This window comes from Chiloscyllium plagiosum, chromosome 33 (assembly GCF_004010195.1).
Source record: "Chiloscyllium plagiosum isolate BGI_BamShark_2017 chromosome 33, ASM401019v2, whole genome shotgun sequence".
NCBI lineage: Eukaryota > Metazoa > Chordata > Chondrichthyes > Orectolobiformes > Hemiscylliidae > Chiloscyllium > Chiloscyllium plagiosum.
The window spans coordinates 35,222,004-35,246,904 of NC_057742.1; the positions used below are offsets into that span (position 1 = coordinate 35,222,004).

Below are 24,901 nucleotides of genomic sequence, written 5' to 3' on the forward strand. Positions count from 1 at the left end.
AGAATGATGATAGATTTCCAAGTCAGGATGGTGCATGACTTGGAGGAGAACTTGCAATTGGTGCTGTGTTGTGAAATCATAATCCAGGATCACATTATTTATGTAATTATTCATTACTGTTCGACACACTCTCTCAATAATCTGTAAAGTTACAGCAGTAGTGATCTTTATAAAAGTTGGAGAAGCACATGTAACACTTCATTGATTTTGAATCATCAAAAGCATTTCAGTGTTTAAATCATAATTGTCAACTTGTATGGTCTATGTTTAGATTCCAAATGTTCTGATTAAATTGTACAAGGTAGAGAATCAAAGACAAGTGTCCTGAGGTACAGAGACAACAGATTGTGTAGCTCTTGGCTGAAATATGTCTGTTACCAACATGCGAAAGATTTGTGAGGTACTTGAAATAGATTCATTAAAACCCACTAATAATGTGTACGTTACAAATAGGGCACTAGCAAAAAAAGAAATGTGTGATTCTGCAATCATAGATCATAGAACACCTGAAGTACTTTCCAGCCAAGTAAATATTTTTGAAATGTAGTTGTCGGTTTAATGTATGAAATGCAACAGCTAATTTGCATGGAGCAATTGCCACAATGACAATATAATCTGTTTTTTTATATGTTGGTTGAAGGATAAGCCGGAGAATTGGGAAACCTTCCCCAGTTCTTCTTTGAAGTAGTGCCATGGGATGTTTGTTCTCACCTGAGAAAACAACAGGTGTTGATTTGATACTTCATTCGAAGGCTTGCACCGCCAATGTTTCATGTCAGCACCTCAGTATCAACCTGCACTACATGCTCAGTGTTCTGGAGTGAGGCTTGAACCCACAATCTTCTGACCAAAGTGAAAGAAGCATGCAAAAGAGGAGACATTCAAGCAAACACTAACAGCCTACTCACATGTTCTGTATGAACTGCGTTGGCACAATGGGGGTTGAAGCCAGTGATAACATCTTTCAGTCCTTCCATTGAATAGATACACACAATAAAACATACAGAGAACCTCTCAGAATGGGCATGTGCAAAGTGGATTCTAAAGCAGGAAGAATTAGATTTGGAGGGGCTTCGAGATGACCCCAAGCTTGGATAAAGAGATAGAATTTCAAAGGAAGACAGAGCAATGATGTTAGGATTTCTAGACAGTAGGACATGGATAAGAGAAAAACCTACCAGTGATTATGACCAAAAGGGACAGAGATATATTAGGTGCTGCAAAAATAGAATGTGCATTTGTATCATGTCTTTGTTATTGTAAAATATCCTAACATACTTCTCAGCAAAATGTTTATCAAACAACTTGATACTGAATCCCATGAAATATTAGGACTGGTGTGCATGGCCAAAGAAGCATCTTGGACAAAGTGAGGACTGCAGGTGTTGGAGAAGAAAAGCACAGCAGCATCCAAACATCAGGAGAGTCGAAGTTCTGGGCATAAGCCCTTCATCAGGAATGTGAAGGGGGAAGGGGGCTGAGAGATACATACAGGGGTGGAGGTGGAGCTGGAAGGTAGGTGGGAAGGCAATAAGTGGATGCAGGTGGGGGCTAATAGTGATAGGTCAGTGAGGAGGCTGGAGTGGATGGGTGGGAGGATAGACAGGTAGGACAGGTCAGGTCAAGGGGGTGGTGCCGAGTTGGAGGGTTGGATCATTTCACATCCAGTGGAGAATTTCCTGCAAATCCACCCATGTTATCTACTGCATCCGTTGCTCTTGATGTGGTGTCCTCTACATTGGAGAGACAGGACGCCAACTCGTGGAGTTGTTCAGGGAACATCTATGGGACACATGCATCAAACAACCCATTGCACATGTCCATTCTGAGAGGTTCCGTGCATTGTTCGGCCTATGGCTGAACACTTCACCTCCCTCCCAACTCCCCCAGGGACATGCAATTCCTCGGCCTCCTCCACCACCAAAACAAAGCGGGGGAAGGGGAGATTTGGAAACTAGTGAAGTTGATGTTGAGGTCGTGTGGTTGTAGGGTCCTGAGGCAGAAGATGAGGCGTTCTTCTTCCAGTTGGTGGGTGCCTTTGTTTTGGTGGTGGAGGAGGCCGAGGAATTGCATGTCCCTGGGGGAGTTGGGAGGGAGGTGAAGTGTTCAGCCATAGGCCGAACAATGCACGGAACCTCTCAGAATGGACATGTGCAATGGGTTGTTTGATGCATGTGTCCCATAGATGTTCCCTGAACAACTCCACGAGTTGGCGTCCTGTCTCTCCAATGTAGAGGACACCACATCAAGAGCAACGGATGCAGTAGATAACATGGGTGGATTTGCAGGAAATTCTCCACTGGATGTGAAATGATGCTTTGGGACCTTGGACAGAGGTGAGGGAGGAGGTGTGAGCTCAGGTTTTAAACCTGGTGTGGCGGCCAGGGAAGGTGCCAGGTGTGGAGGGAGAGTTGATGGGAGGTGTGGACCTAATGAGGGAGTCTCAGAGAGAATGAAATGCAGATAGGGTGATGGAGTCTGGATGTAGCTGGCAGAAATGACGGAGGATAATGCCTGTATCTGGAGATTTGTGGAGCGGAAGGTGAGGACCAGAGGGGTTCTATCCTAGTTGCAGCTGGGGCAAAGGGGTTCGAGGGCCGAGGTGCAGGAAGTGCAGGAGATGCGCTGGAGGGCATTGTTGATCTTGTGGGAGGCTAACTTGCTATCCTTGAAATAAGAAGACATCTGGGATGTCCTGAAGTGGAATTGCTCTTCCTGGGAGCAGATACAGCGAAGCCGGAGGAATTGGGAGTAAGGGATCACATTTTTACAGGAAGGAAGGTGAGAGGAGGTATAGTAAAGGGAGTTGTAGGACTCTCCTGCTCCTCAGATGTTGCCTGACCTGCTGTGCTTTTCCAGCATCATCCTTTACGACTAGGAAGGAGCTTGTAAGGAAGAAAGAGTGGAAAAGTTTAAGCAGGGGATTCAGGCATAGCCAGTAATGTAAGGGTGCTGGATATTGATAATGCATGAAATGTCAGAATTAGAGGAATGCAGTTTTTTTTTTCAGAGTTAGGTTTAGAGCAGAGCTATAAATAAAGTTGATTTCATTTACAGTACTGTTAACAGCTGGAGTACTGCAGACAGCAACTGCCAGGGTGAACATGAGTGTGGATTTGAATAGTTGAAGCAGGTCGGCTGATATTCTTTCTCGCAGCTAAAGACTAATATGGATTATGCTTCTATTATAAAGATTCCTTGATGAAGGATGATTGACATATACCTGCAGGGTGCCTAATTGTCAGTGCGTGCCAGAAAGACACACTGGCTTCTCGCCATCTATCTGTTTATACACAGCAAACACCTGGATGGATGCTTTTCATGCCAGAATAGCTAATCTCTCATATACAGCACCAAGCTTGTTCCGAAGTGTAAACTACCTTCCGACATTTCCACCATTAGGAAGCTATCACAATAAGTGAGGTTTCATTTAAATATAATTAAGGCTGAGGTAGATAGATCTTTGATTCCCAAGGGGATGAAATATAATTGGGGATTTGCAGGAATGTAGAGTTGAGGTTAAAATCAAATCAGCCATGATCTTATTGAATGGTGGAACAGACTCAAAGGGCTGAGTGACTTACTCTTGTTCCATATTCATATGTAATCTCCTCTTCACCTGTGCTCTCAAGTATTGCATGAGCTGTCTTCTTCCACTCAGTCTCCAAATAGGATGGTTCATTTTAAGTCTATGCCGACATCTTACAAAACCTCCTGGCTGTATCATTTCAGCCTTCTTCCAATGTGATTATTGAAAACACCAATCTCTGTGTCATGAGGATTTCAATACATTATTCTTAATTGGGAACTTGTGTTCTAAAGTAGAGTTAAATGGATTCCGTCAGTTCTGAAGAAGGGTCATTGCACTCACAAGGTTAACTCTGCTTCCTCTCTACAGATGCTGCCATACCTACTCAGTTTCTCCAGCAATTTGTTTTTTTTTATTTTGGTTTTGTGAAGGTGACATTTTTTGAAAGGGTCAGAAAACTTTTTCATCATCAGGTTAAAACAGTCTTTCCAATAAATCATGAGATTTAAGCTAAATGTCCAGAACGTCAGCTACTGGGATAACTGCAGATATGTTTACTAATTTAAAATTTACCACCTGGAGAAAAACTGATAGACAGGGGCCATAAGTAGGTCCAGTTCAAAGAGAAAATACCCATGCCAGCACATGGGCAGTTTAGTTCCACCAGTCTACAGGCCATCGCAGCTGGAAAGAGGTCTCAACTTGTTTTAGCAGTTCAAACAGACAGTGCTGATAAAGCCCAGAACTCTACATAGAATCAAAACATACAGAAGAGGCCCTTCGGCCCATTGAGTCTATATCGCTTTTCCTTGAATTCAGTGAAGAAAGGTCAGTGAAATAGGCCATTAATCAGGGAGAGACAGTAAGGTAGAGAATCACACCTGATGAACATGCAAATATTCAGTGAAAGGAAGTGCTTGTGACCTTGTCAATTTAGTAAATATTAAAGAGTGGGGTTAAGAGTCTGTGAAGGGATTGATGGGAAAATGAGTAGATTCTTTCTTTTTGCTTTTATGATAAGATCTTTGATATCTCATGTAATAAATTAATGTCATTTTGTTAAAAGTATATTTGCAGACTCATGTGTATATGTTCAGTGACAGGCGACCAGAGTAATTAAATTGTCTAAATAAAATCTGTGGGTTTATTTAGCCAGTTTTCACACTGACTTGTCCAATATCATCATCAGCTAGGATCATAAAATTTGTGGCTCTTGGTGCAGTATTCCCCCTTCGCCCTCTTTTTATACAGATTCATTCCCGTCTATCGTAACAGCAAATACCTACCGCACGTATTGTTGACAACATCCTTGGCTCCCCACACTTCTAATCTACATCCTGCATCATGCACAGGAAATGGCATTAACCTCCCTAATTATGCTACCGACTTTGCCTCCCAGTATTGATGAAACCTTTCTCTTTAACATCAAGGAATGAATGAATACAACTTGCTCCAATGGAACACCAGAACTTCCACCATAGTCCCTTGCAGCCACTATGATTGCTGAGGTACAGAGTTGAAACTGGCATACCTGTGCTCAAACTGTGCCAATCCCAACCGTGTGCCACCTACATTAATAGTCATGTTAATGCATTTCCTTCAACACAATATGTTTCTTTGTGCACTGCAAGGTTGGATTCTTTTGACTATGGTCCTAAGGAGTGATAACAAAACTGATTCTATTTGGTGATAAAGAGATCAAAATGAAAACCCTGCCTATAACATAGAAAAATTATTTCAATCAAAAGAGACTAATTATTACAATCCCAGGATGTTCCTGCATGAGCTTTTTGGGAAGTGCCATTAATCCAATGTTTTGTAATTGCTTTATCAATAACCTCGCCTCTATTATATTGTCAGAATGGAAATGTTAACTGTTACTTCCGCTGTACCCAATATGCTATTATACCTATTACAAGGCCTAGAAACATCCAGACACAGGCTGACATGTAATATTTGAGGCAGGCATTGACCACCTTCAATTAGAGATCAACTCCTTCTATTCTGTAAGGGTAACAACATTACCAGCTTACTCACCACATTTTAGGATGAGCTGTTGTCAAAAGCCAAATGGAAGTAACCAGCTCTGATGAAGACTCATCTAGACTCAAAACATTAGCTTGTTCTCTCTCCACAGATGCTGCTTGATCCTCTGTGATTTCAGCATTTTCTGTTTTCAGTACAGATTTCAGCATCTGCAGTAATTTGCTCCGCCATCATTTCCAAGTTATCTTCTAAATCAGACACCATCTTAACTTACATATCACCATTTCTTCATCATTGTTGATCAGTATTTTTAGCCATTTCGGGAGTGGTACTCTTTACAAAAATGGCGGCAGCAGTCTAAGGAGAAGGTTCACTACCAGCTTCCCAGGCCAATATCTGTAGTTTTGTCAGTATGGCCCACATTGAAACCAAATAAATCAAAATGTTCTATGTCAGATAGCATGGTTCACTTCATGTGGAATCTTAACCAGGAAGCAGGGATGGTTTTGGAGACTAGAACAGGAGCCAGGTACATAGCAAATTTGCAAAGTAATGCTTCAGGTCAGCCCCTTAGAATTATTACTTCTGGATGTTTGGCAGGTTCAGTTGAGACATTCAAGAGGGTGTTGGACTATTGTTTCCATTTATGTAATGTGCAATGTTATGGAGAGAATGCAGGAGATTCAAACTAAGCTAATTTGCTCAGTGCTGAATGGCCTTCTTCTGAATCTCGGCAATCCTGTGATTTTGACCCAGGAGTGAAGGACAGTCAATTAGTGGCAGGTCACCTGGGATCAGACTGGGGGGGGTCGGGTGGGGGGGAGTAGGGAGGTTGCCAAGACCTTATCATTGGGGAACCAGCAAGTCTTTCTTTATTTGTTCCCCCTCACTCCCTCAAGCTAATCCCGCCACAGCAGTGACTGCAAGCCAACTAATGGAACAGTTTCCCCTCAGAATAGTCACCTGGCAACTGTGACCAGCAGTAAACTTGAGTAGCTTTGCGTATATTTTGAGGACTTTGCCACCTTGAGATGCCCTTGGGTGCTTGTGCCTGTGGAGTCCAGTTGGGGCTGCCAGAGGGGTACACTGCTGCCTCTTTCATTGGAGAAACCAGTTCCTGTTCCACCGGCCATCCTTATCCAGAAGGAAAAACCAGTAAAACTTATGAATGACACACACTGGTCCAACTTGCCTTATATACCTCAGAACAGCTGCTACATTCTCTTCAAGTATTATTTGTTATTTTTGGTTTTTCCCTCCTGATGATTGGATTGGATGGATGATTCCAATACTCATGTTTGCTTTCTGACTTGGGTAAGGAGCAAATACTACATTTTCCAAGTGATACGGTTTGATTTTCTTCTCGATCATTTGGGAAATTTCCACAGAAAGAGGGTAAGATTTACACTAATGCTAACACTGTTCAGCCATGACTGCATTGAAATTGTGGCAGCAAGGTAATGCATACCCACCTCATTTCCCCAGCACTCTTCACCCAACCTGGTCTCCTCAGATAAATACATGAACTGTATTTATAGTTCGGCTCAGTTAGCAGCCAGTCAGGCATGTGTACACTCAGCATCCATCTAATATGGAAGTCCCCATCTACTTATTCCTTCAGTACAATACCAAGGAAGTGCCATTATGTCAGATGTGTTAACCTTCAGATGAGATCCTAAACCAAAGCTTCCCCTCCCACTTTCCCTACCTCTCCCTCACCTTTGATGGTTTGTGTAATAAATGGAAAAAGTACCACAGGTGGTTTGGATGATGAGGGAAAAAAAACATTCAGTTGTATGTAGGAGCACTTCTGGATATATAAAAAAAGAATAAAAATTAAACATCCCATTCAAAGTGTCACAGTGAATATCCTTCTCTCACAATATACAAACATCCTTATATGCACAAAAAGGCCAAATATTCAAATTGTTAAAACATTCAAATTAAATTTCAATTCAAAATGTTAATGTTTAAAAACATCACAGTTTTTCAAGTTAAGCTCTTTCCAACCAAACTCAATCCAGTCTAGCAAATTGTTGTCCCATTCTCTCTACACAGTCTAATCCAAAGCTACCCATTCCTTACCGTCCGTCCAGCCTCATTGTTGTGCCTGTTCATAGCAGACCTAGCATCTGGCCTGTTCTCTCGGGCATCAGCAAACTCCCTGGAGACCAGTACTCCAAACTCAGCATCCTCACTGCAGCCTCCCCACTTCCAGCCTTCGCCTGGTGGGCCCTTGTGGTGTGAGTCACAGCCACAGATAGTGTTGGAGCCCTCAGCGCAGGAGCGTGTCACAGCAAATGCCACTCCAGCTGAGGCAATGGCATGGACAAAGGCAGATTCCCGGGTGGCTGGAAGACAAAAACCAAAGAGGTACAGGGGATCAGCACGTGCACAGATTTCACCACATCAAATAGAAAAAAAGACAATGAGACATTTTTTAAAAATACGCACTATCGGTTAAGGTCTATCTGCAAACTATTGTGAACATGGTTATTGCCAATGTTTATGTTTCTTTCACGCCTTGAAACATAATTAGTATATGTCATATGTCACAAATGGTATTATGGGTGAAAGAGTTGTGTCTTTTTGAAAGCCAATTTCTGAAATGAAAATGAATCTAAATAATGTTCTAACTTTAATTTAGTTTTATTTTATTTACAATACCAAGGTTTATAACATAACAGTACTTGAATATGAGCCCAGGTGTGGCACTAAACCCAAAAATACAAGGTAATAATATTATTTGCAAATGGCTTCATTAATGTATTTATTGTTGTTAGTCCAAAAAAATTAAATGTATAATGAACATTTTGTCTTATTATTTAAAGTTTTTGCTCTTATTTATCAATGTGCTGTTGTATTATTTTGTTTTCCAGAAGAATATTGCTATTTCCTCTCCTGAAATAGTCTTGCTCAGGCCAAGATACAGGTCCACAGGTACAGATAGCCTTCCAGTGCCCCATTCTTCACTTGGGTGGATACCGCAATCAAATCTGGTCCTGTACAAAGTTTTCTGTGCATGCTGATGGGTGATAATCAGGAGAGGAACCTTGATTTTATTTTGTTCCCTTTCTTACTCTGGAGATATTAAGTTCGAGACATTTCTGTAAAGAGAGTTCCTGTTGGCGCGGTTCATCTCATTAAAAGGGTCATAGGTGGTAAGGCTCTCCTCACTAACAGGACTGTCAGTATTAATAGTTAAGCTTTCAACTGAATCTCAGAGGTTTGCTTATAATCTTGAGCTCCCATTTCATGATTTCAAACACCCCAGCCATTGAGTTGCATGCTGTTGACTCCATTCAAAGCATCCACTATCTTTATCTGTGAGTTGCACTGGAACCATTTAGGAATGAGATCAAGTTAGGTGGAATCACATCTGATTACTATATCAATCCATTAAAAAACAAATACAGTTATGCAATGACTTCTGAATTTTGATGGCTTTATATAAAATTTCCCCAGACATTATTTAATTATTCCATATAGTTTAAATAGTTAACTCAACCTTACATTAAAAAAAAATTGTATGCATTTCTTCAGGATCTCCTAACGTTTAAATACTATAGTTATAGAAAGGATGATTTTTGCTTCACAGATCTATTTTTTTTTAAGGAATGGGGCTCTAGTATGTTTGACATGGGTTATCCAGCTTTGGTAAATGAGTTCAAATGCATTGCGGACTAATGGGATGAACAATGTTAAAAATCACACAACACCAAGTTATAGTCCAACAGGTTTATTTGGAAGCACTAGCTTTCGGAGTGCTGCTCCTTCATCAGATGGTTGTGGAGTATAGTGCTTCCAAATAAACCTGTTGGATTATAACCTGGTGTTGTGTGATTTTTAATATTGTACACCCCAGTCCAACACCGGCACCTCTATATAATGGGATGAAATCATTCTTTACTGGCTGGGTCCAATGTGAACTGTGCTTTAGCAGGTACTCCATTGGTTGTAAAGTCTTTTGGTTTTTCCTGAAATTATGAAAGGCACCAACAAATGTGTTTCATTCTTTCTCTCCTCCCCTCTTGCTTTATCTTGTTTGTTCTCATAAAGCTCAGCATGGCACAGGAGCAATTTCATGATATATCCTCATCTCTCTTGTTACCCTTCCTTTGTGATGGTGTCAGCGCAATGCTTGGCTGTTCTTCCCCAAGCTGACATTGGGGCTTCACTTTGTATTGATTAATTATCAAAACTATGTATCCTACCTACTGAACAGTAATACGTAGGTACTTCAACATCAGATTTGCAAAACACTGCTTGGCAGAAATTGTGCAGAGGCACCCTACATTATATCACAACATGCTACATTTAACTGTTCAATTAGTTTTCTTTTTCTTTTAAATGATGCCATGCCGCATCCAATTGCTTTCTGCCCTCCATCCAAGATACTGCTGTCCCAAGTAATATGCATTTCTTAACTGATGCTATTGCTGTTTTACCCATGGAACCTTGCTGTGACAAATTGCCTGCCATATTTCCTGCAGCACAACAGGGACTACATTTGAAAAATAATTTCTTTGGCTGAAAAGCAGTTTGGAAAGCCCAGTTATTATGAACGGCCCTATATAAATGCATATTTTGCATATATAGTGGGACATGTTTCCTGGTGTTTAAGCTGGCCCCTGCACATTGGCAACCATTGGTTCTTCTGCAACCATGAGCCTTCTTCCCAAGAACCACTGGCCAGCTGCAATAAGGACCAAAGTATAGTTCAATCCCACCTTAACTTGATGAGCCTGTCCACTGGCATTTGAGCAATGATCTATGAATGGGAGCATTAACTACTTTTCCTCCTTGGCCCAGGGTCACTGAGGTTACTTATTTTAATAGATTTAATAGACCATTCAGCCCTCTGAGGCTGTTCCACCAATCATCAGATCATAGTTGATAGGTACCTGAACTACACTTGTTCACCTTGGCTCTATAATTTTTAATAATGTTGTATGATTAGGACCCCTGGACCCAATTAGGATTAACTACTCAGCACATCTCAAATACTCATCCAGTGGACAGTCACACTTTGTTCTGTGAGACAGATATGCATTGCCTCTTCTCTGTTATTCAAACTTTTCCGTTGAACACAGATAATGCTGCCAATCATCCCTGGTATATTATTGTGTCAGTATTCTGCAGTATGTGACTGAATTTAGAAAGCTGAATTTTACAAAGATAAGGAAGGAAAGAGAGAAACAAGGAAAGACCAAAGGGAAGAAAGAAAGTCATGCATGCATTACTTTTCATTTACTTTCTCAACCTCAAGCTGTCTCAAAACACTGTACAGTGAATGAAGTATTTCTGAAATATACTCACTGCTTTAACATAGAAAACACAAGTCAGATTGAATGCTGACACCCACAGTAATTAGATAACTAACCAGATAATCTGATTTCATTCTTGGTTGAGGAAGGAAAGTTGTTTAGGGCAGTAGGCAAAATCCTCTGCTTTTTTTCAAAGTCATGTCATGGGGTCTGTGCTATCCATCAAATAATGAGGGGGCACACAGTTTAACCCACAATGAAAAATATAGCACCTCTAAAATTGCAGTTGTCCCTCAGTATTCCACTGGAGTGTCAGCCTGGGTTGTGTACTCATATTATTGTACATAGAACATAGAACAATACAGCACAGAACACGCCCTTCGGCCCACGATGTTGTGCCGAACGTAGAGTTCACAAAATTCCTGTTTACCCACAGTAATGTTTGGTATCACATTTGCTTCATGTATGTTGGTGCTCAGGTGCCTGAAGAGAAGGCTCAATGGGCCAAATGGCATTTTCCTGCTCTTATTTCTTAGCTCACCTTTTCTCAGGAGAAACAAGCCAATTTGACCATGAAAATTAAGCTAAACATTTATCCTCTGAACTGTTGCATAAAACTGTGGCAGCTTGAAAGGAAATGCTTTCCATGAAGCTAACTAAAAAAGACAAGAGAAACTTTGGATTGTCATAAAAACCCAAATGGTTCTCCAGGAAATGAACCTCCGTGCCCTGACCACCTCAAAAACAGCAATTCCTTGTTCTCTGGATAACAAATGACTGGCAATAAATGTTACTTAGCCAACACCACTCACATCCCAAAGAGAGGAGAGGAGGCAGTGGTATAACAGCAATATCAGTAGTCATCTAAGAGTCTCAAATTAATTTTCTGAGGACATGTGTTTCATATCCCATCATGGTACATGGTGACATTTGAATCCAGTAAAAGTCTGACATGAAAAGCTAATCCATAATGGCAGCCATGTATTAAAACTGTGGATGCTGGAAATCAGAAACAGAAATTTCTGGAAAAACTCAGCAGGTCAGGCATAATCTGCAAAGAGAAAGCAGAGTTAACATTTTGTGTCCAGTGACACTTCAGAACTTCAGACCTTAGTATTATAGAATCCCCACAGTGTGGAAATGACCCTTCAGCCCAACAAGTCCACACCAACCCTCCGAAGAGCAACCAACCCAACCAATTCCCCCTACCCAATATTTATCCCTGACTAATGCACCGAACCTACACATTCCTGAATACTATGGGCAATTTAGCATGGCCAATTCACTTGGCCTGCACATCTTTGGATTGTGGGAAGAAACTAGAGCACCCGGAGGAAACCCACGCAGACAATGGGGAGATGTGCAAACTCCACACAGACAGTCACCCCAAGACAGAATTGAACCCGGGTCCTTGGCACTGTGAGGCAGCAGTGCTAACCACTGAGCCACCGTGTTGCCCACTTGCTGAGTTTTTCCAGCAATCTTTGATTATGTAACCACTGTCAGTTGTTGTTTCAAAAGAAACTAGTTCAGCTCCTTAGAAAAGTGAATCTTCCATTTTTACCTGGCCTAGCCGACATGTGACTCCAGGCCTACAGCAATTTAGTTCACTTTTAACGGTTAGAGATGGACAATAAATTCCAACAACACCCACATCCTACAAATAAGGTGGAAATTACATACATATATAAATGATATTAAAGAACACTGGCTGTTGGATAATAAGATGAAGGAGTTGAAGACACGGGAATATTCTGATGCCAGAATAGACTCACATTATGAGAAGAGAGTAAATGAGTGAGCTGCCAAACGATACAAGAGCGATGGATAATGATCCCCGCGACACAATCGTTTCGATAGAGGAGAGATGTCCTGGGACTATATGAGAGAGTAAGTCTGAGACAGTGATGCCAGAGGTGTGGGAATGTCCTGTGACAGCTCAGGACAGAGACTGACTCTCATGCCTCGAAAATGAGCTCCATTACCTGCTGAGTGTCTGAATCTGGCTTTGTTAGCTTGGTGTCACACTGTATTATTAATACAATGGAGAGAGTTACTTCAGGCAACGTTACCCACTGCCGAGTTCTGGCATTCCCTGACAAATCGTAGCAACAGCCAACTATTCTTAATTCTAGTGTGTCCCCAATCGGGTGGGATAGACTAGGAAATCCCTATTGAAACACTTTCATCAAAATGACTAAAGGGCGTGTGAATGGCGCAGCTATGGCCGTAATCACTAGTTCGCGCTGATATAGTTTGCCCTCTCTCGCAGTGGGGTAGAAGCTTAACTCTTTTTCTCAGTATAAGCTTATTTTGCTCTTTTTAATCCCTTTAGCTCATGAAGCATCAACACTGATCCTGAGCGTTTCGAGCTCAGAGGCCAATAATGATTTTTTTTATGTATATATATTTAAAGGAGATATGCTTTAAAAATGTAATTTCAATGGCAATAATGAGTCAAGGCCTGGCTGTAACATCTTGTTGGCCCTGGTGACCCGGGTTAGGTTGAGGGGCGGTGCAGAGCAGACTGAAGCAATGTCCCGGTTTGTGACATGTACACACTCCCCACTCATCTCAGATACTCGGTCTCCCACAGGCCTGCAGCCCACTCAGCAGACAGACATTTCAGAAGCAAACACAACAATGGAGTAATCTCCAAACAGAGGGAGGAGTAGGGACCAGGGAGAACTAAACGAAATAAACTATATGAGAGAAAATAAAAACTGAAAGAAGTGCGGGTGCTGGAATTCAGAAACAAAAACAGAAATTGCTGGAAAAACTCAGCCGGTCTGACAGTATCTGTAGAGAGAAAGCAAAGTTAAAGTTGCCTTCCTCTGATCTGATATATGACAGATATGTATGAGGCTGCCCCAAATACATTAAAGAAAGGAGACAACCACTTCATCCATGATTTACTGAGAAGATAAATTCTCTGATTGTGACATAATAAATTATACATCACCAAATAAAAACTGCAGATGCTGTAAATCAGAAACAAAAATAGAAACTGCTGGGAAAGCTCAACAGGTTTGGCAGCAACAGTGAAGAGAAAAAAGAGTTAACGTTTCTGGTTGAGTGACAAAACAAATTGGACATCACTTTAGATACCTCTCACCCAAAATGAATTAATTCATTCAATTTTTAAAAATTTGATTCATCTGACATTAAACTCCTAACATCATTCTCTTCCACTCTTGAAAGGTTTGCAGGTTTGAAGGAGATAATGAGTCAATTGTGGAAAGTAACCAGTTCTTGCCATCACGTCCCCACCTTGAGACAGAAAAAACCTGCCAAAATCTCACCACCCTATTACCCCACCCATTCCAAATACAAAATGCATCATAAACCAGTCATCAGCTGATAGCCTCCTTCCTTCATTCAGTCCTGGGCTGCATTCCCCAAACCACAAAAAAATCCACGTCCTTGTGAGTGCACTAATACTTCATTGATCTGTCAGCAGTGGATCGGAATGTATCTTCAGGTAGGGATCATTGATAAGAACACTCCCATCATTATAGCTGCAGGAACAGGTCGATACAATTATGGTGTGTGTCACTGTTAATGTGCCTTACAACCTGCTGCTAACCCATCCCAGACTAGAATACTTTTCGGAAAGTTAGAAGTAGATTTGCCAATCCTGCAGTATCATCCTAAAGCTTTGAAGAATCAGGGATTAATCTCCTAGGTGACCCAGATGAAAAATATTAAGAAGTTTGTTTACATTTTTGTCGAAGTTCCTTGGTTAAGAAAGGATTTAAAAGGGACGGATGTTTTATTAATGGTGTATTGCCATCAAATTACATGCTGTACCGAAATCTAATTGAGTTAAATAAAAGCAAAATGGTGCAGCCAAAACTCAGTAGGTCTGGTAACATCTGTGGAGAGAGAAACAGAGTTAATGTTTGGAGTCCAAGATGACTTCTTAAGAACTTTAGGCTTGGTCTCCCATTGGGGATTGTCTGTCACTGGGAATGTCTGTCACTGGAAATGTCTGTCACTGGGAATGTCTGTCACTGGGAGTGTCTCTCACTGGGATTGTTTGTCACTGGGATTGTCTCTCACTGGGCTCATTCACTGGCGATGATCTGCTGGGGATTGTCTCTCACTGATTATCACCTTTCTCTCTCTGGACTGGGATCAGTCTCTCACAAAGCTTTGTCTTTCACTGGCTTCATCCACTGGGGATGATCTCCCATGAGGGATTGTCTCTCACTGGGAAGTGTCTCTCTCTGGACTGGGGTCTGTCTCTCACTGGGGTTTGAGTGTCACTGGCGATTGTCACAATCGGAGATCTCCTATTGTGCACTATCTCCCACTGGGTTTGATTTTGAACTGAGAATCATTATCTCCCAGATTTAGTCACAAAGCAATGTATAGTTAATTATTTTCATGCTACATTATTATTTGTGATACATTATCATTAGAACAAAACTCAAATATTCAGCTCTATAATTGTGAAAGTTGATATTTAAACGCAAGTAATTCATTTTTGGTTCCTTTAACTGACATGGTGAATGATTATAATAATGATTGTAGACGAGTAGGATGGAGAACCATGTTTGAATGTTTTCCCCATTCCTAATGGGTGGGTGGCATAGTGGATCAATGGTTAGCACTGCTGCCTCACAGCACCAGGATCCCAGGTTCAATTCCAGGCTTCAGGCGACTGTCTGTGTGGAATTCACACATTCTCCCCGTGTCTGTGTGTGTTTCCTCCAGGTGCTCTGGTTTCCTCCCACAGTCCAAAGATGTGCAGGGCAGGTGAATTGGCCATGCTAAATTGCCCATAGTGTTAGGTGCATTAGTCAGAGGGAAATGGGTCTATGTGGGTTACTGTTAAGAGGGTCAGTGTGGATGTGTTGGGCTGAAGGGCCTGTTTCCTCACTGTAAGGAATCTAAAAAATCTAACACAAGGTCCTGTGACCAAATTCATTTACTTTACCCTCAGGGATAAAGTGGGTATTCAACATGGAACTCCCTGCAGTGCAAGACTCAGGTCAGTTAATTGAAAACTTGTAGTTTATTAACGATGGCTGATCAGTGTTCTCATGGAGAAACTTGACCTTTCCATCTATACTAGCCTTGACCTTGCATTGGCACTCAGAAGTAACAATTGACAAATTTATTTTATTATTAATCTGATCCATACCTCAGTTGTTTCTTCTCAACATCAGTTTCAAGATTATTGATCTTCATTGATCATATATTCAGGTCAAGCCAAAATGACAATATATCATCAACACAGATATTGGTGAGGCTCAACATTCACATCAACAGCTACTCAGCAGTTTGGAATCTATACTGAGATTCTGTAATGAAACGTCTCTCAGATGTAGTATATAATCATATAACTTTTGTCTTGTTCCTTCACTCATTAGCTACCTTTTCTATTTTACTCATGTTTATGTAAGTAAGGGCTGATGGCAAACAGAAGTTGAAACTTTCCTCTTTTGAGCAGCTTGTATCAGCATCAAGGCCTCCCATGTACAAGTTAGCTGCAGGGTAAATATCCCATTACTCGACCTCAAAAGTATGACAACAATCTCACATTAACACTGGAATCTACACCAATTGCAGTTTTCTTAACAACTGGTCCTATTGGCCGTTTTGAATGAGATCACTGGCTTAGTACCTATCGGGGCATGTTCGATATCCCTGCAGAAGCTAGGCTGCTCTAACTCATTCATTTACAATCCTCAATTTTATCCATTGTTTTCCCCAATCCTGGTCTTAACCACTCTCATTAAACCCCACCTACTTCAGATTGCCAGACATTTCAATGGAAGAAAGACAGTTTTAAAAGGAAGCAACAGAGAATTCAGATATACAGAGCTGCTTTATCAATGAGCTCCAAATGGAAAACGCTTGAATTAGCTGCAAACAGTTTGGTGGAAATTAAATTAGATTTATAGCTGTCCAGAATGTATTATGACTTGACAAATATATGACATAACAACTCAAAGGAAACCATCTTTTCCACAATTACAGTATTGCCAATGGTTTTGAAAACACTTTAACATTTAGTTGAGTTACCAGCAACATAAATATCATATCTATGAGTAGCTGAGACAGTTCGATGCTGCACAGCCCACATCTCATGAAAGAAATTTTTAAAACTCAGCACAGGACAGAGCAGCACAGGATCCACAATGATACAGACAGGAACTGACAAATGATAATTCACGCACAGCAATTGAGTTGATGGGTTTGAGTTGGCAGTGAAATATTGACTCCGCCTGGAGTACCATCAACTTAGTGAAAGACCCTCTAGTCTGCCTGAAATTTATGGTCTTCTAGACCCAGGAGTTAACCCCAACTGAGTTAACCCCAACTGAGGATAGCAAATGTGGTTCCCTTGTTCAAAAAGGGGAGTAGGGATAGCCCTAGTAACTATAGGCCGGTGAGTCTCTGGCACATTCTAAGGTCGAGGGCTTTGTGCTGAGGGACACACTAAAGCCTGGGACAGCTGCTACTAAGATACAGTAGGGAAAGACCATTATCCTCTGAGGTCTTTATGCCAAAATTAAATGGGGGTCCGTCCAGTTTTCAAATCCTCCCAGTGCCTCAAATATGCATGTAAATATAATCTTGTACATGTAAGAGATGCCTTTGGTTTGTTTGTGCGATAGAGTCAAGCTGCAATGTTTGCAAGTTTCCTTATATGCTACTGTACAGACTGAACACCCTTTGTGAATATGTATATACATGTTTTTATGTAAAGCTATCTTTTATGAAAAATAATGGTTTGAAATAAAAAATGACAGTGAATGAATTGTGAATAGTTTTAACACAAATGTGATCTGTATGTCAAATTTATTTTAATTTATGACCTGTTATGGGTGTGGGACATCTTGACCGATTTTACCAACATTTTCCCTGCAGGTTTCAGCCCCATATATAGCTGTATAAGAACTGGGGATATTTGGTGTTTCACAGCACTTAAGACCAGAAGATATAGAAGAAGTAGTAGGCCATTCAGCCCACTGAGTCTTCTTCATCTTTCAGTGAGATCATGGCTGATTTGATAACCGTCAACTCCACCTTTCTGCCTTTTCTGTCTAACCCTTGATTCCCTTACTAATTAAAAATCTGTCTACCTTGAATATACTTAATGACTCCACCTCTATAGTCCTTTGTATTAAACATTTCCATGGATTCACCAACCTCCAAGAGAAGCATCATCTTAAATGTGCAACCCCTTATTCTGAGATTTGGCCAGCAGATCCTGGACTCTCCCAAAGGGGAAACAATCTTTCCACATCAACCCTGCCAAGTCCCAAAGAATCTAGTATATTTCAATAAAGTCAGCTCTCAGTCTTCTTAACAGGTCCAACCAACTTAACCTCCCCTCATAAGGCAGTCCCTCCACACTTGCTTTTTGCCTCGTGTACATTTTCTGGATTGCCTCCAATGCCAGAATATCTTTACTTAGATAAGGGCCCCAGGACTGTTCACAATATCCCTGCTGTGGTCTGACTAGTGCCTGAATTTGAGTTTGATTTATTATTGTCACAAGTACCAAGTTACAGTGAAAAGTGCTGTTTGCAAGTTATACAAGCAGATCATACTGTACCAAGCGCATCAGGGTAGCAGAACAGAGTGCAGAGTATAGTGATACAGCCACAGAGAAAGTGCATTGAGAGAGCTCAGAATTAAAATTTGAGAGGTCTGTTCAGAAGTCTGATAACAACAGGGAAGAAGCTGTTCTTGAATTTGTTCATACGTGTATTCAAACTTTGGTCAGTTTGAGTTCAGATACAGTGGGAGGGTTCACACAGAAGAGGGTGGAAGAGAGTGTAACTGGGGTGAGAGGGATCTTTGATTATGTTGATTGGTTTCCCGAGGCCTTATATAGTTTCAGCAACACCTTCCTACTTTTATAATGCTTTCCCTTTGAAATAAAAACTAACATTCCATTTGCTTTTCTTTTTGAGATTCATGATGGACTCCGAAGCCTCTCTTCTGTAACTTCCTGCAGTCTTTCTCCATTTGAATAGTTTTCAGCTCCTCTACTATTCCTGCCAAAGGGTAGAACCTCACATTTTCACTCATTATGTTAATCTGCTGAGTATTTTCCCACTCAGTTGATCTGACTCTGTTCTACTGCAGACTGTTTGTGTCATGCACAGCACTTACCTTCCCTTCTACTTTTGGGTCATCTGTAAACCTAGCCACAGTGAATTCACTTTCCTTATCCAAGTCATTAATCTATATTGTAAATAACTTTGGCCCCAGTACTGATCCCTGTGGCATCCACTAGTTACAGAATATATAACCCTGGAGACTGCAGCATCAATTTCCCATTGTTGCAAGTTTGGGTTTCAATGCTCTGCCACTAATTTTAATGCCAAATGTACCTTGACACTTATGACACTGCACTTTAAACCTAAATTCACATGAGCAGCCTCAACCATGTCAACCTTTGGTCAAAAATATTGCAGTAATTTTCAATCCCAGGAAGGAAAATTACAGCAATGTTTCTGATCATAAATTGAAATGTCTCATAGATATGGTTGAGGTTGTTCATGTGAGTTTAGGTTTTAAGTGTAGTGTCAACAAGAAATATTAAATTATGAAATGAACAAGATATCATAGATTCTTAAAATTATGATATGGCCTTTAGGAAAGTGTGTATTAAATTTCTGTCTGAACCATTTTAATTGAGTTGTTTTTACTTTTAAAATAAATGGATTAATACTTCTGTTAGAATAACAGAGGAATGAACCTCATATAAATATTTTAAGTATTTGTAATTAGTTTCCCATGGCATAGTGTCAAAGGCAACATGTTTATACAACCCACTCAGCATAATAATAGATAGAATTACAACTGTACATGAACATCACAATACAGTTTAGACACCTCTTCATTATAAGGTTATGCAAAAAATCCACAATAGTGTAAAACCTACACCAGCTTCACCTGACATTGGAGAATCATGTGTTTGTCCAATTACAGACTTGGTGTATATCTCAGTCTGTGCATAAAGTTAAAGCCAATTACTTTGTTTAAATTCCATTAGTTTTATTGGCAATTTTACAAAATACTTTTTCCTCCACACCAAATTAAAATATTACTTATGATTATATGACTGGATAGACTCTAGATTGTCTACCCAGATAAGCAAGGCTAATACACCTTGATGAAACAGTTACCCACTCTGAATTTTGTTTTACTCTGGGCTGAATTTTCATGGCTGCATCCCATGTATCCAAACTCAAGCCCCAATCTTACCACGAGCTGTTCCTAGAATAACTCGCCATTGCCAGGATTTCCCAGAATTGACCAGCATCTCTGATGCTGTGGTGTACCCCGGTCAAGCACTACCAGTTCAGAGCTGCTCTGAATGTGACCAATGCCCATGGAGTGTGCCTGAGAGGTTGGTGCCCAGTGACCAACGTGTAGGTGGTTCGAAGCAAACAGCAAGCTGCATTTGCCACACCTGACCTGATTTCCACACCGAGTTTTCTCCACATCTCTCTTGTTTGGCACGTTCAATAAGATAGAATGCTGAATAATAATGAGGAGACTTGCAGTGTTAATGAGGTATTTAATAAGTTTTAATCCATGTCAGTTGGCAACTCAGTCCTCAGCAGAGGATGCATAAGTGGTGTAGTCAAGATGTCATGGTACAACTTACTGGACCTCTTGCGTATTGCTGCATTAAACACTCAATAGCTCACGTCACTCACGCCCTTAAGATTCTGCCCTCTGCTTTCTGCAGCTCTGTCAGTTCTTCTAACTAGAATCCAATTTCCCATGGATCTTATTTAGCATACATTCTTTATTTGAGAGCTAAGACACAATTCATTGGATCTTTCCTGGTGGGCAGAGTTCAGTTGATGGACTGTCTAAGAATGATCCTTGGACAACATTCAGTCCGTGAAACCTTGGAAGATTTTATTCACTCCCTTGTGACAGGTTGGCAGAATCAATTAACATTCCCTAAACTAGAACTGATCCTGGTACTCTTGTTTTCCACACAACTGGTTTTCCCACTGGACGATACATTTACAGCTTCAGGCAAGTTGTCTTAATGTGAGAAAGAGGGAAGGAAGATTTGCATTTATATAGTGCCCTTCCCAATTTCTGAACATTCCAAAGTATTGTTTCAGCCAATGAGGTGTTTAAAGTGTTGTCACTGCTATAATATAGGAAATATGGTCCCTAATTTATGCATGGTAAGATCTCATAAACTACAATGTGGTAATGATTAGATATTTTGTTTTAACATTTCTGGTTGAATGATGAGCTCCCAAATAAGTCTTCAAAATAGCACTGTGCGATTGAAATAAGCAGTTAGTTCAATATCTTCTATACAGCACCCACAACAGATCTTTGAAGCAATTTAAAGGCTATAATGTTTACTCTCTGCCTCTGTATCTGCCCTAAGGCAGCAATTCCTGGATTGTTCTCCTTCCGTGGAAAGCAGAAGTCATGCCGTCAGGTGGCTGTTGATACAAGAGGCAGGCAATGGTGGAGCCACATAGATGAGGTGCTGAGTAACTTTGTGTATATACACTTATTTAGGAGACAAGCCAAGAAAGGATGTGGTGATAAGTAATAAAGTTCAACTAGGAGCTGTCAGTTGTAAAGACACTGTGGTACCACCAATGCCAAAATTGGAAGGTATCAGCTGTATTGTTAAGGATTTTCATGGTTTTTCAGTTTATATTCACATTATTTTCCTCCAAATTGTCTTCCAGTTCTGTATTCAGCTCACTGTCCTGGAGGTAAACGTTTCGTTGTCAGGTCTCTGCCCAAACTATTTATTTTGTTTTGCACGTTCTGGCAGATAAACTTGTGGGAATTTCCAGAATCTTCTCTTTTATTTTAACTCTCAGCAGTTCAGATTCTTTGTTTTGCTTGGAATGCTACTTGCAAGGGTGAAGTCTTGCATTTATTTGCATCAAACTCTCCACTTGCAGTTTCATAAAATGCTCCTTCCACACTGTTTTGTTGAAATTGACACTGTGCATGAAATAAACATTACCACGCACAGTATTGTGCATGAACCTATCTGGTATATCTCTGTAAATTTACATGGTATTTTATCTACGTAACTACATTTCATTTTGTATGTACCTGTAGGGTTTTCACTGTACTGTAAAATTCCAACCCTCCCATTTAATTATTCAAATCGCAAATGTTGAGTATAGCATTCTATTGCAAAGCATGTCATCATTGAGCAAGTACTGTTTATATTTTAAAAGAAAGAGTGCATTTATGTGATCATTTTCACAACACTCCAAACTGCTAAATAGTCATGTACTTGGAACTACGATTTTGTGGCCATAACAGAGACATGGATTGCACAGGGGCAGGAGTGGTTGCTGGATGTTTCAGGGTTGAGATCTTTTAAAAAGAACAGGGACGGTGATAAAAGAGGAGGGGGAGTAGCATTGTTAATTAGAGAGTGCATCACAGGTGCAGAAAAGGAGGTTGTTGAGGAGGGTTTTGTCTACTGAATCAGTATGGATGCAAGTCAGTAACAGGAAAGGAGCAGTCACTTTATTGGGTGTTGTCTGTAGACCCCTCACCCCCTCTAATAGCAGTAGGGAGATGGAAAACAGATTGGACAGCAGATCTTGTGGTTATGGGTGACTTCAACCTCCCTAATATTGATTGGAACATCCTTAGTGCAGATGGGCTGGATGGAGTCGATTTTGTCAGATGTGTCCAGGAAGGATTCCTGACTCAATATGTAGATAGGCCAACTGGAGGGAGGCCATATCTAGGCAATGAGCCAGACCAGGTGTCAGATCTCTCAGTGGGGGAGCATTTCGGTGACAGTGACCACACTGCCTTACCTTTACCATAGCCATGGAGAGGGATAAGAACAGATGGTGTGGGAAGGTATTTAATTGAGGGAGGGGAAATTATACTGCTATTAGACAGGAGCTGTGGAACAATTGTTCAACAGGAAAAGCACAACAGAAATGTGGAGGCTGTTTAAAGAGCACTTGTTGCAAGTGTTGGTTAATTTTGTCCCACTGAGACAGACAAGGAATGAGAAGGTGAAGGAGCCTTGGATGACAAGAGAAGAGGAGCTTCTCGTCAAGAAGAAGAAGGAAGCTTACTTAAGGTTGGACAGCTTTAGAGGATTACAGGGTAGCTAGGAAAGAACTCAAAAATGGACCGAGGAGAGCAAGGAGATGGCACAAAAAAGCCTTGGCGAGAAGGATTAGGGAAAAATCCAAAGGCATTCTACACATACATGAGGAGTAAGAGAATGATCAGAGAGAGGTAGAGCTGTTCAGGGATAGTAGAGGGAACTTGTGCCTGGAATCTGAAGTGATTGGGGAGATCCTAAATGAGTTTTTGCTTCAGTATTCACTAAAGGGACCTTGTTGATAGTGAGAACACCATGGACCAGGTTAATAGGCTTGAACAGATTGATATTAAGGAAGTGGATGTGCTGGAAATTCTGGGAAGCGTTAAGATAGATAAGGCCCTAGGGCTAGACCTAATATCCAAGGCTAATACAGGAAGCGAGGAATGATATTGCTACGCCTCTTGAAATGATCTTTGCATCTTCACTCTCCATGGGAGTAGTACTGAATAATTGGAGGGAGGCAAATGTTATTCTTCTGTTCAAGAAAGGGAAAAGTGAAATCCCTGGGAATTACAGACTAGTCAGTCTTACGTCTGTGATAAGTAAGGTATTGGAAAGGATTCTGAGAGATAGGATTTATGACGATTTGGAAAAACATAGTTTGATTAATGATAGCATGGCTTTGTGAGGGGCAGGTCATGCCTCACAAGCCTTACTGAGTTCTTTGAGGACGGGATGAGACAAGTTGACAAAAGTTGAGCAGTGGATGTGGTGTATATGGATTTCAGTAAGACCTTTGATGAGGTTCCCTATAGTCGATTCATTCTGAAAGTTAGGAGGTATGAGATACAGGGAAATTTGGCTATCTGGATACAGAATTGCTGGACAAAAGAAGACAGCGAGTGGCAGTGGATGGAATTCCACCTGGAGGTCGGTGACCAGTGGTGTCCTGCAGAGATCTGTTCTTGGGCCTCTGCTCCTAGTAGTTTTATAAATGACTTGAATGAAGAAGTGGAAGGGTGGGTTTGTAGGTTTGTCGATGACACAAAGGCCGGTGGTGCTGTAGATAGTGTCAAGGGCTGTTGCAGGCTACAACATGGCAGATGGTGGAATTTGAATTCAGTTTTAAAAATCTGGAATTAAGAGTCTAATGATGACCATGAATCGATTATCAAGAAAAACACCTCTGGTTCATTATTGTCCTTTAGGGAAGGAAACTATCATCCTTACCTGGCCTGGCCTACATGCGACTCCAAATCCACAGAAATGTTCATAGAACCCCAATAGTGTGGAACCAGGCCATTTAGCCCAATGAGTCTACTCCAAAGAGCAACCCAGCCAGATCCACCTACCTGCTAACCCTATAATCCTGCATTTCTCATTGCTAATCCATCCAACCTGCACATCTTTGAACTTTGGGAGGAAACTGGAGCAGCCAGAGACCCCACAGACACTGGGAGAATGTGCAAACTCCACATAGACAGTTGCCTGAGGTTGGAATCAAACCTGGGTCAATTGGTACTATGACCACTGTGCTGCCCTTTGTCATTGACTTTTAACTGCTGCCTAGCCAGTATCACTCTTATCCCAAGAATGAATTTAAAAAAGCAAGGTTTCACAGATTTGAATGTGCCAATGATCAGATCATCTGTTTAAATGATGGTCTTGAGGAATACTTAGTGTCGAAGATTCTCAGGAGAAATTATTTTTAAATGGTGCCTAGGGATCCTTTACATCCACTTGAGAGGGAAAATGTTTCCGTCTCATCTCAAAGGTGGCACCTCCAAAAGTGCAGCACTCTACTTGTACTGCACTAGTGGATCAGCCTGGATACACAGACGATTGGGAGGCCGCAAGCAAATTTGCATTATTGAATGAGTCATAGAGTCATAGAGATGTACAGCATGGAAACAGACCCTTCGGTCCAACCCGTCCATGCCGACCAGATATCCCAACAAAATCTAGTCCCACCTGCCAGCACCTGGCCCATATCCCTCCAAACCCTTCCTATTCATATACCCATCCAAATGCCTCTTAAATGTTGCAATTGTACCAGCCTCCACC

The 24,901-nt window shown here is 41.0% G+C and overlaps 1 protein-coding gene across 1 annotated transcript in view; it reads right to left on the reverse strand.

Annotated features, from left to right (window-relative positions):
- LOC122540016 (proto-oncogene Wnt-3) overlaps positions 1 to 24,901 on the reverse strand; it is a 91,044-nt gene that overhangs the window by 51,478 nt on the left and 14,665 nt on the right. The window contains exon 3 of the mRNA XM_043675303.1: positions 7,601 to 7,866. Within this exon, the coding sequence (XP_043531238.1) occupies positions 7,601 to 7,866 (266 nt within the window). The remainder of the gene's footprint in view (positions 1 to 7,600; positions 7,867 to 24,901) is intronic.